Here is a 13510-nt window from a genome sequence, read left to right on the forward strand (position 1 = left end):
TGCCCAACCTTCCTTCCGAGGAGTGGCTGGTGGGTTTGAACCGCCAGCCTTCTGGTTAGCAGTCAAGTGCTTTAGCCACTGTGCTACCAGAGCTCCTTCCCAACAGGTTTAGTAAGATTTAAATCATACTAACCAGTGGCTGGTGGTTTTAAACTGCCAGCCTTCTGGTTAGCAGTCAAATGCCTTAGGTACTACATCACCAGAGCTCCCACAATGATTATATGATTCTGATAATCTTAAGAGTGACAGTCACTCATGTATTGCTTTGATAGTCTACATAGAACGTTTTAGTAAGATGTAAATCACATACCGTACAATTTACCCACATGAAGTGTATAGTTTTGCGTATATCCAGAGTTGTACAGTCGTTGTCACAACACTTGTTAGAACACTTTCATCACCCAAGAAAGAAACCCAGTGCTCATTATCAGTCACACATCGTTTTCCCCAACACTGCATCCCAATCTCAGCAACCAGTCTACTTCCTGTCTCTGTAGATTTGCCTGGTCTGAACCTTTCATGTAAAGGGAATCATAAAGTATATGTTTTTGCTTTTATTGTTGTTGTTTTTGTGAGTGGGTCTTTCACTTGGTGTAATGTTTTCCAATATCATACATACTGTGGGAGGATCATTACTTCATTCCTATTTCTTGTTGAATAATATTCCAGCTCTGGTAGCGTCATGCCTGAGACACTTGACTGCTAACCAGAAGGCTGGTGGTTCAAACCCACCAGCCACCCCTCGGAAGGAAGATGGGGCAATCTACTTCCAGAGTGATACTGCCTCGGAAACCCAAGGAGGGGTCGCTATGAGTTGAGTCCAACTCCACGACAGTGAGTTGTTTTTTTTTTTTTTTTTTTAATTGGTTATACCATACATCATACCATGATGACTTTAACCATCATAACATTAGGAACTCTGGTGGCATAGTGCCTAAGGTATTTGACTGCTAACCAGAAGGCTGGCGTTTCAAACTCACCAGCCACTCCTTGGAAGGAAGACTAGGCAATCTACTTCCATAGTGATATTGCCTCGGAATCCCAAAGAGGGGTGGCTATGAGTCGGATCCGACACCATGGCAGTGGTTGCATTTGTTTATTATCATACCATTGGTTTATCCATTCATCAGTTGACAGACACTTAGGTTGTTTCCACCTTTTGGCTATTACATACAATGCTCTGTGAGCATTCCTGTACAAGTTTTTGTATGGATGTAGGTTTTCATTCTCTGGGGCGTACACCTAGGAGTAAAATTACTGGGCCATGTGGAAACTCTATTGATAGCCTTTCAAGCAACTGCCAGAATCATTTCTGAAGTGGATGCAACATCTTACACATCCACCAAAGGAGTATGAGGTTTCCACATTTTCACATCCTTTCCAACACTTGTTATTACCTGTCTTGTTTATTATAGCCATTCTAGTGGTGTAAACTGGGCAGTCCCTGGACTGTATTCATGAGTGCAGCTGCTAACCGAAAGTTGGAGGTTCGAGTCTACCCAGGCTTGAGGTTCCTTGGAAAAAAGGCCTGGTGATCTATGTCCAAAAAATCAAATATTGAAAACCCTATGGAGCAGTTCTTCCCTGATATGCATAGGGTTGCATGAGTCAGAATGGCAACTAGTGGCTGGTGGTATGTTGATGTGTTACCTCATCGTGGTTGTGGTTGGCATTTCCGTAAAGACTCATGACATCGAGCATCCTTCCATGTGCTTGAGGCCATTGTTACAGTTTTGCAGAAAGGTCTATTTAGATCCTTTGCCCATTCTTAAATTGTCTTTTTGAGATGGAGTTGTAAGGGTGCGTATGTGTTCTGGTTCCTATATGCTTATCAGATACATCATGTTAAAGAATTCTATCCTGCTCTCTGTTGTTGCTTGTTGTGTGCTGTCAAGTTGATTCCCACTTGCAGTGACGCTAGAGGATGAGTAGGACTCCTCCCCCCGGCTTTGCTCGGCTGGGATTTGTTATGGGATCAGATGGCCAGGTCTTTCCTCGCGGGAGTGGTTGGTGGGTTTGAATCACTGACCTTTGTCTCAGTTATCTTCTTCACTCTTTTCTTAGTGTCTCTTGATGCATGAATTTTTATTTGTTTATTTTCTTTTTGATGACACCTATGTCCTAGTTTACCCATTTTTGTTGTTGCTCATGCTTTTATTGTATCTAAGAAACCGTTTCTTAACCTTAACTCATGAAGATTTATATGAATGTGTTCTTCTAAGAGTCATATATTTTGCTCTGATGCACATAAGGCTGCATGAGTCAGAATCAGCTCTGATATATTTTGAGTTAATTTTTGTATATGGTGTGAGGAAGGAGTCCAACTTCACTCTTTTGTGTGTGGAAGTCCAGTTGTCCCAGGACAATTTGTTGAAGTGACAGTTCCTTCCCTTTGCAATTGTCCTGTCACCCTTGCCAGTTGGCCATACATATATGGATTCATCTGGGGACTCTCAGTTATTTTCCAATATATAATAATATCTCTATATTTATACTTCTGATAGTTTCAAACTGTTTTGACTGTAGTAGTTTTGTAGTAAGATTTGAAATAAGGAAGTATGAGGCGTCTGACTTTGTTATTTTTCAAAATAGTTTTGGCTGTTGTCACTCACTGACATGCAGTCGATTCTAACTCATAGAGACCCCATTGGGTTTCCAAGGCTGTACAGTTTTACAGGAGCAGACTGCCTCATCTTTTTTCCATGGAGTGGCTGATGGGTTTGAATCACTGACCTTTCTCTCAGACATCTTTTTCACTCTTTCCTTAGTGTCTCTTCATGCACCAGTTTTGTTTTGTTTATTTATTTATTTCATTTTGATGACACTTAGCTATTTACTAGTTTGCCTGTTTTTGTTTTTGCTCACGTTTTTATTGTATCTAAGAAACCAGTTTGGGACCTTTCAATTAGCAGCCACATGCCCTAACCACTATACCACCAGAGCTCCTTTGGCTATTCTAGGCACTTTGAATTTCCATAGGAACTATAGATTCAGCTTGTCAGTTTCTGCAAAGAAGTTAGCTAGGATTTTGGTTGGGATTGAACTGAATCTGCATATCAGTTTGGAGAGTATCAGTCGCTTAAGAATATTGAAATTTCTGATCCATTTATATGGGATGTCTTTTCATTTATTTAAGTCTTTTTACATTTCCTTCAAAAAATGTTCAGTAGTTTAAGTTTTTAAGTTTGTACTTCCTTGGTTAAGTCGATTTTTAAATATTTTATAATTGTTGATGTTATTGTAAATTAAATTGTTTTCTTAATTTCATTTTCAGATTGTTCATTACTAGTGGAGACAAATACAATTGGCTTTTGCACATTGCGCATCCTGCAACTATGATCAACTAGTTTAGTAGTTCTAATAATGTTTTAGTGGACCCTTTAGGATTTTCTATGTAAACTGTCATGTCATCTAAAAGTAGAGATAGCTTTACTTCTTTTACAGTATGGATGTCTTTGTTTCGTCATGTTGCCTAATTGCCCTGTCAGAGTCTCCAACACAATGTTGAATGAAAGTAGGGAGAGTGGACCTACTTGCCTTTTTCCTGACTTGGGAGAAAGCATTCAATCATTCACCATTAATTATGATTTTTTTTTTTTTTCAGATGCCCTTTATCCCATTGAGGATGTCCCTCCTATGCCTAATTTTTTTAATGGTTTCATCATTATGTTTTCTCAAATGCACTTTCTTCATCTATTGAGATGGTCATTTGTTTTTGGGCTTTATTCTGTTGATACACAGCAATGTAGGGGTATTCATGTTCAAAGCAGTGGAGTTGGGAGCTTTAGTTATACTTATGAAAATAAAATAATTTATTGTTTGAAAAATTACCAGTTTATCCCAAATGTCACACTAAAAGTCTTAAAAATCCTTCTCTGAATGTGTGTGTATGTGTGCACACACATGTATTTTATAGCAGGGATGCTGGACAACTGGGGGGCTATTTCTAAGGCTAGAAGATGGAGGAGCCCTTGTGAAAATTGATTTTTTTTTTTTTATTCATTCTATTTGAAGTCTGTCAAACCTATATTGAGCCTATTTCATTTGAAAGTTCTGAAAATCCACTTCAACTCTAATTTTTAATGTGGGGTGGCCTTTTCCTGTTCTGTTCTGTTTGTGGCTTTCACTCTCCCCAACCTATAGAGAAGAGGAAAGCCAACCTTCTGGACCAGCTGACCAACACCAGCGGGACCGTCATCGGCGTCACTTCCTGCATCGTGATCGTCCTGATCATCATCTCTGTCATTGTGCAGATCAAACAGCCTCGTAAGAAGTACATCCCGAGGAAGCTAGACTTTGACCAGACGGTGTTCCAGGAGGTGTTTGAACCTCCACATTATGAGCTCTGCACTCTCAGAGGGACTGGGGCTACCGCTGACTTTGCCGACGTGGCAGATGACTTTGAAAACTACCATAAACTGCGGAGGTCATCTTCCAAATGCGTCCATGACCATCACTGTGGATCACAGCTGCCCAGCACTAAAGGCGGTCACAGTAACCTCAGCACAAGAGATGCTTCTGTATTGACAGACATGCCCCCACAGCCCGTCAAACCCCTCATCCCACCCATGAACAGAAGGAACATCCTTGTCATGAAACACAACTACTCACAAGATGCGGCGGATGCCTGTGACATCGACGAGATCGAGGAGGTGCCCACCACGAGTCACAGGCTGTCCAGACACGACAAAGCCGTCCAGCGGTCAGTATCCATAGATTTCTTGATGACAACCATAACCTGAGGACTGAAATGTTTCCGGAATATCGTGTCCCATTTTCTCTTCATATTTTAGTTTCTTTTTATTAATCTTTTAAACCATGCTGTCTCTCTTGCTCTTCATCTTCTTTTTCCTTGTCAGTACTCTCATCACTCTTCCTAAACCCCACAGGTGTACGTGATGTGAATACGTATGTGAGCACACACACACAGACCAAAGATCTTTATTTCTATACACACATGATACATATCTCTACAAAAATTATAGATTTTAATTATGCATACAAATTCTTGTTGCTACTTGCCTTTTGCATTTTTTAAAAAGAGATCATGAGTGCCACTCCCACCTATATCTATAATCTTTTCATATATGAAATGATATTTGGAAACAATTGCCTTATCCACATGGTCAGCCCATCTTGCTGAGTAACTGTAATGTAAAAATAATGTATTTTGCAATAGAACATACTATATTTTTGGTATTAAAATGAAAATGCTTTTTTCTCACATATAACAGAAAACTTACATTAAAAATCACATAGGATGGCATGTATGGGAAAATATAAATCATTTACATTTAAATGCATCCACATTTAACAGAGAAGTTTGATTTATTTTCTTTGGAATGTATACAATAGTATCTGTGTTGTATTATGAACACTAAGTGATGAAAGTTTTAAGGAAAGAATATTTAAGTTAAAAAAAACCACATTATTTTAAATTTCAAAGATGTAGTCTACTGATGTTTTGTTTTGCATGTTTATTAACATTTACTTTGCTTTATAATTTCCCATACTTTCTCAATGCAACCTGAAAACCTAAACTATTTTTAGTTAACTTAATACATTTTGCATGTGGATGGGATGGGAAAATACATATTTCCTCAGTTTTTTTTTTTAAGTTTAGGAATTCTTTTAAGTAAATATTTGTGTGCATATATATATATATATATATGTGTGTGTTTTTTTTGTGTGTGCAAATATTACTTTGTTGAATGAAATAGCCGTAACATTCCAGGTTCTGCCTCATTGGGTCTCTAAGCAAACATGAATCTGAATACAACACCACTAGGGTCTAAAAAGAAAAATCAAGGTAAGCAAATGCCCTTGCTCTTCCTCCCCCTTTGTTGTATTCTGTTCTGTTTTGTTTGGTTGCAGTTGTCTAGTAGTTTCTAGGGAATATGCTGTTTATCCATTACTTCTGAAAATATACGTTTCATGACATTTCACAATTAGAAATATAATGAATTCCATGCTAATAATGTGATGGTTCTTAGCATAAATGTCTGGGAAATGAATCTTAATATTCCTATCATCAAGTACTACAGTAAAATATCATTTCAAAAGGCATCAATGTATTACATTTTAAAAGTAAACAAATAGAAAAATGAATGAACTCATCAACAAATTACCAGCAGGGACTCAAGAGTTTCAAAATCAAAAATATGAATATTCAGTTTTAATACAACTGAAGTCAATATGGGTTTAATATTATTTGTTGATTGAATGTGGCCATATTTGACCTGTAACTCACATGCTCAGTAATGGGTAGAACATATGCAGTGTCTGCACTTTTATTTTTGCATGAATGTTTCGCTTCTCATCAAAATCAAATGCAGCATGTCATGTCAGATGTCATGAGAAAAAAAGTGAATGGCTGATAATGTGAATCGTTTCATGCATACCAGTTGTCTCCATGTACATCTATTTTATCATAGGATATCATAAATTAGGCATAACTTTTTGTACTCGATAGTCTGTCTTATATCAGACTAATTTGTTTCCAATTAAATTTACTTGGCAGCTAATCTCTTCAAAACTCTTCAAGCCCATCAGTTATTCTTGAACTAGGTGAATGCATTTCCACACTCTGTCTTACTTGGTCAATGGATGTGTTTGTTTGCAGTGTTCATTGGGAGAAACTGTTTTTAACTGTGTTTCATTTTCAGAGAAGAACTGTTTATACAAACATGGGGACTGTGAAAAGGAAATTCTTTAGTGAATTGTGAAAAGTGGACACATTTCTAAATTCATTCCATGGCCTTTATCCAAACTTAAGAATCACAGACAGTTGTTATCCCTTCGGCAAGACGTCCCGCTGCGCAGTGACATGTTCATTTCGTAATTTGGTTGCTGGACACCAAGTGCTCCTTAGTTTCTTAATATGCTTTGAGATTTACTGGAAACTTGAAGAAGAAATTAGTTCCTGATTAAGACGACCCCAACTGTGTTTTTACTGTTGGTTCCACTTTTGTTTCTATGTTGTTTCGTGTCTTTGTTACATAATTGTACATTGCGTGATATGTGAAAAAAACACGATCATGGATGAACTTTGCATTACATGTGCATTGTTTTCATTATATAGACTGCTTGAGAATAGAGAGCTCCTGAGTGATAATGAACATGCTACCGCGAAAAGTGGAACTGTGGACCATGGGAACACCAGCTAGAGGTTTACGGACTATGAACACCTATTGTTGTATTGCAGTTAAATGCAGCAAAGAGTAACGAGTAAACTGACTAGATTGCAATAAGAGAAACCTCGTTTTTGGCCTTTCCTGTATACCCCAACACCCTCTTTTGTTTCCTATCAAAGGAAGATACCAAGTTTCAGAAACGGTTTGTGAAATCAGGTATTTTACCATCGGTACCCTACAACAGAAGTGTTTTTTGATGAAGCACTTAGCAATCTGAGTGAATTGACCATTTGAGAAAATACCCTGCATGTCAGTACTGGATATTTGAGTTGGAGAAATATCCTTTTTCTTAGACATTGTAAAAAGCATGCATCCTCCTGCTGTTACTCTTCCATTTCTTTATGTCATATGCTTGCCACTTGTAACTTTTTATATAAAGATCTATAAAAGTGTGTAATAATTTCCTAACTTAAGAGACATGTTTTCTTCTTTGCAGTACAAACAAACTGAGTTACGGAAGTACACACATTATATACACACTTCTACCTATTAGGTGACCAGATGTCCACAGTATTGAGGCTTACTTCCTCCATATTTGATTCCCTGAAGGCTTACACAATTATGTTCTAGTTTTGAAAGAGGAAAGCCTTTTTCAAGTGCTTTAAAATCATACGCCATTTTATGACCGAAATCATGTCCTTCTGAATTAATCTTACACTCAGGCCGACGTTGTGTTGTTGTTGTTAGGTGCTCCCACTCACAGTGGCACCATGTAAGATGGAATGAAATACTGCCTGGTCCTGTGCTGTCCTCACAATCACTGCTCAGCTGAGACCATCACTGTAGCTATGGTAGCAGTCCATCTCTTTAGAGTCTTTCCCTTTCACCCTATGCGTTACCAACCATGATGTCCCTCTCCAGAGGCCGGTCCCTACTGTCATAGGACCAAAGTACAAGAGACAAAGTCTCCTACGAATAACAGGCATACATATGACATGGAAAGTTTATTGATTTTGATTATATTTCTAATAAATAAAGTAAATTCTATAATTATTTAATTGCCACTGAATTATATGTACACTCTATAAAGTTTGATTTAGTTAGTGGGTATTCACTTTTTTGTTTGTAACATATTGAATGTGTAGTCTTAGTAAAGAAATTTTAGAAAACGGAAATACTACATATTCACTTACCAACATTTTCAAAATTGCTTAGTTCTGCAGGTGGGCTAAAAGAATTTTGCCTTTCAAATAACAAAACAGTCTGGATTCTCACAACCCAAACCTTGTAATTCAAACAGGTATTATACACTAAATTTATTAATGACCACCATACCTCCCTGTTAGAAACCCAATTACACATATTAATAAACAAGTTGAAGGGAAATAAAATTTTATAATAGAAAAAATAGAGATGTATCAATTCTGAATACATATTGAATATGTCAATCTGCATAAATAATTACTCCATGAATTTGACAAACTGGTGAATTTTTAAAAATGCTTTCTTTCTGCATTTATAACTTGAATATGGTAAAGAAAAATTATTTTTTTCAATATTATGCTAATTATTTTAATATGTATTATTTGTGTTACCATTTACCATTTTTTATTTCGCCTGACTGGTTCCTTTATTTTCTGTGCTTACTTTTATGCCCTTTATTTCAAAGGTAATGCAGGCTAGACATTATTTTAGGAAATGATGGGTCATATTTTATGCTACCTTCTCTATTTAGAAGAAGCTCTGGTGGCTAGTGGTTAAAGCGTTCCACTGCTAACCAAAAGGTTGGCTGTTTGAACCCACCCGCTGCTTTGTGGGAGAAAGATGTGGAAGTCTGCTTCCATAAAGATGGACAGCCTTGGAAACCCAATGGGGCAGTTTCATTCCATCCTCTAGGGGCGCTGTGCGTTGGAATCAACTACAGCAGTGGGTGTGGTTTGGGCTTTGCTTCTGTAAAGATTGACAGCCTGAGAAACCCTGTGGGGCAGTTCCACTCTGTCCTCTCAGGGCATTGTGAGTCGGAATCGACTACAGCAGTGGATTTGGTTTGGATTCTTGGTCTCTATTTAGCAGTTGGCATGGGACCCTTCACACTTTGAACAGGGTAATGTCAGACTTTTTGCTTATAACAGCAAGAAAAGACAGGAAAGTAAATTAGGCAAACCATTCCCACCTTACTCACCTTGTCACCCACAAGGTGTTGGGGCCCTCCCGTTCCCCCCAGATATTCGGAATGCCTCCAATCTGCTGCTTCTCTGCTTAGGGGAGATTTGCACCACACATTCACAAATGATTTTCTTTTTTTTTTTTTTTTTTTAACACATCAAACTAAAACAAAGTCTAATGATAAGGAGGAGTAGGTTCCATAGTTCGATACCCAGCATCCCACTGATAGAAGGATTTTTCTAGTAAATACCAGGCCTCCTGAATGGTAACACTGAAAACACTTGACAATATGTCGTGGAACGCTGACTCATCAGGAAAGAAGATAGCACTGGTGACACACCATTGTCCCCGTGAATAACTGTGGATTCTCGCTCTTGGGAGTGTGTGCTCCTGGGAATGGCTATTTAAAAGCCAGTGTTAAAACTATCAAAAGAGTCAATATTCACAGTCCCTGGCTACAGCAGACCTCTCACCTGAATACCAGCTTTTGGCCCGCACTGGAATGGGGAGATGCATGTAGGGAAGGGATGAGTTGTTCATGACTTTTCAATGAAGTTATTTTAAGAATTCTATTGATTTGAGAAAGTGGATTCACATATTACTAATGCAGTGCTCTATGAATTGGATAAATTGCTCTCAAATAATGTTCTAAGTTAATGCACAATGTTCACTTAATACAAGCTATTTCCATGTTGTCTATCCAAGTTTGAATTCACTTTTCAGTATCTTGAAGGCACACCCTAATTACATGCAACATCTTTTTGAAGTCCTCAATGAGCTTTTTACTTCTGTCCGAGAGCATCCTCATTGCCGAACTCGAGCTTAGTGTGCTGATTTGAAAATCAGGGGGTTTGGTTCCTGATTTATGCACAGGCTGTTTGCATGCACCATCTTGTAAAACAGACATGTGCTGTTTGAGTCGCCATAATGCGCTTCCATTTCATTAGCTGATTGAAATGGGGCCGTATACATAATCGGAGATTAATGTCTTTGGGATTTTAATGGAAAATGACCCACGTTGTGGAGACGCTGACTTCTCTGCTTTTTTTTCTATTAAAATATTGCAGTGGGTTCAACAGACTCCCTCAGATTGACTCTCAGTAAGATAAAGTGAGGTCTTTGACTCTTGTAAACTCACACTATTCTGAATTTTCCCTTAGGAATGTGGGTGTTCTTCAAATTATAAACCTTTTTCAAAAATTCCATGATTGAGGATACCTTGACCTCACAATATCATAAATCACAAAATATGACGTGTTTCCTGCTACATTTGTTAAAGTAATCACAAATAAGGTGTTGATGTTTGGAGGTGAAGCAGGTAATAGCTTTATCTTTTGATGAATTGTATACAGTTCAATGATGAAAACAAATCCTGCGGATTTCAGATCTGGAGGGAGGTTTCAGGTTTCTGAATCCTGAACAGATATGATTTGAACATTGAAGGGAAGCTTCGTCTGTCTTCACTGACACTAGTCAGTGTCTCTCTCCTGTTTCCCTGACCAACCATTTCCCTGTTTCTCTTCTCTTTGCTCCTTTCTATCAAGGTGCTGGGACACCTGGTCCAGCTATTATTTGTTAAATAAATGAAAGAATAGAGGAAATAGGGCTTGAGCTAATTCTTCATTCTTACATATTAATTGTTATATCCTCTGTCCTCCTTTAAGGTTCAGTCAACTAGCAAAATAAAAAATATATTGGTGACATAGCCATGGATGTGTTTTATAGACCATCCTATCCCATAACTCTGGGATGACTTGATTATCTTTGTTAGTGTTTAATTAATGAATCTCTGTTCATTGCACTGGGGATTTCTTTAAGTGGTTTACACCACTGAAGAAGTCAAACAAGGCTAATAAAAGGAACAGATAAGGGAGACTGGGGGTAGGCACTCATAGCACCTTATATTTCTGCTTGTAGCTTCTGGTTCCTTCCTTTCTTGTGTGTAATCAGCAAAGCAGGTGCCCTCTTAATTGCCCTGCATTCCTCAGAGATAGCAGTAATAAACCCAACCTGACCCAGATTCTGCCGTTCCGGGGTGAGTGTACACCATGCCCTTATTCCTGCACTGCCCTGATGGTACAGTCGAGATACACCATTGTCATTACATAGTCAGCATGTTCCTATTTGTCCCCAATTAACTACCATGTCCCCAGCCTCCTAAACATGCCATTACACAGTGATTGGTTCTTTGTAAATTTCTTTCTTATTCCCTCCTTTTCATAGTCATAGATACAGATGTAAAATTTCAATGTGATCAGAAAACATAATGTATAAAGCAGTCAACATAAAGTGATCTTTTTTTTTAATCACATTATGAATTTCTTTTTTCAGTTTCTCAGGAGTTAAGTTCAACATCAGTCTAGCCAACCTTTTCTGAGGCTGCACTATGAATATGCCAGGCTTCTCCTTGCGGGATGAAAAAGCCAAGGGTGGTCTAGTGAGGCTATCTTACATTTTAGAGGGAAAATGTGTTGAGGAGGTGGAAAAGAAAAGTAAAGCCCAAGATTATTGGCTAAGTTGACCATCTTGAAAAACTAATTAGCTATACAGCTTTGTTTACCTCATTCATAATATTGTATGGATGGTAAAACATATTCAATAGAAAAGAGAATACCATGCAGAGTATATGTTTTAGGATCAAGAAGTAGTGGCATAAAGCTGGGTATAAAAATAATCATCTTCTGGAGATCAAAGGAAGCTTCATGAGTAGTTGACCTTCTAAACAAGACAAGCCTTGAAGGATTGAGACCATTGCTGAATTAAGTGAAGGAAAGGGGGTTCTACTTCGAAGAGTTAGAGCAGAGTGTAATTTTGAAAGGCAATTGTTCTGAGGTGGCTGAGTCAATAAGATGCATGACTCATGGAGAGGAAGAGTAACAGTAAACATCATTGAAAGTGTAAGTTGGAGTTTATGTCATGACATCTGAGTGCTTGAGTGCCATCCGAAGGACTTACCTTTTATTCTAATGAGAATAATTAGTGTCTTAGCAAAATGTGGATTAAGAGTTGACCCTTAAGTGGAATCAAGTAAATGAGACTGGATAAAAAAAGGAAATCCAAACAGCCTGGGAACAAAAACTCAAAAAGTAACTGGTGGTTTGTTGAAGAAGCGTAACTGTTTGTCTTGTTTCTGCAGACTTTATAGTTGCAGGGTTATGGTTGCTAACTGGCAAGCACCATTCTGGATAGTTCTCAGGCTGCGTTTCCTTAGTCACCATGGTGGCTCTGGGAATAATGATAACAGATGCTGTTGTTGTTACTTCATTTTACAGATGAAGACACTGAGGAGAGTTTCAATAACTTTTCTAAGATTTTACAAAAGAAGTAATGGGTCCAGCTGTGAGCCCAAGCTGACTCACCCCATGCCAGCCAGTGACCTCAGCCACCGTGCAGTGCACCCCTTTATTATTCAACAACATGGTATGCTCCACTGTGCAGTGCAACACTTCAGTGTTTAACATGATATGCTTCACTGACAGAAGTTGTTACTGATTATCCCATAGACTTGTGCTTCCTCCTCTGTAAAAAACATGTCTAGCACCTTCCCTCACCTTACAGTGTGTGAGGGTCAAATGCAATGTGTATACATTTGTAACCTGTAAAGCATTATGAAAATAAATCATGCTTCCTAAAACATGTAAACTTCATTTTCCAATGAACACGGATCAATCACATCAATGGTAAAGATCCACCATGAAGATCAACCCCCACCTGCTCTAGAAACCCCAGTGAAATGGAAGCCTTCTAGAACCTGCTGCATCTTGTTTCCTTTGGATGATATTTTCCCCAGTAATCTTATTGCATCATCTTATTGAATTGCATCAGTCATCGTATCTCAAAAGTGACCCCCAAAAGCCCTGGTCATCACATATATGCAGAAATAACAACACTTGAAACATGCCCTATTTTTCAATCCCAGACAATGGTTTTGCATTAATTCACAACATAACATACTAGTGGGTAGGCAAATAATTGCGGTCCAATGGCCATAGGCTTGTATAAAAATGTGATGTGTGGTGGTGAAAGGGGCATTTCAGTAGCACAGGCCGGAATTCAAATTCTGCTTTCCCTTCTTAGGATGTGCTTGCCCTTAAGGAAGTTATTTGAATGCTCTGAGCATCATTTTATCTACGAAGTGGACAAGGCTCCATCTAACAGAGAGGAGCTCTAGTAGTACAGTCATTAAGGCACTAGGCTGCTAACCAAAAGGT

General features: G+C 38.3%; 1 protein-coding gene across 1 annotated transcript in view; it reads left to right on the forward strand.

Moving 5' to 3' along the window:
• The window catches only part of NETO1 (neuropilin and tolloid like 1), a 159739-nt gene extending 153944 nt beyond the window's left edge, over positions 1-5795 (forward strand). Inside the window, exons 9-10 of the mRNA XM_007954331.2 lie at positions 4144-4702; positions 5735-5795. Coding sequence (XP_007952522.1) covers positions 4144-4702; positions 5735-5795 — 620 coding nt within the window. The remainder of the gene's footprint in view (positions 1-4143; positions 4703-5734) is intronic.
• The last annotated feature ends 7715 nt before the right edge of the window (positions 5796-13510 follow it).

This window comes from Orycteropus afer, unplaced genomic scaffold, assembly GCF_000298275.1.
Source record: "Orycteropus afer afer isolate SDZICR_OR568_19922 unplaced genomic scaffold, OryAfe1.0 scaffold00458, whole genome shotgun sequence".
Taxonomy (NCBI): domain Eukaryota; kingdom Metazoa; phylum Chordata; class Mammalia; order Tubulidentata; family Orycteropodidae; genus Orycteropus; species Orycteropus afer.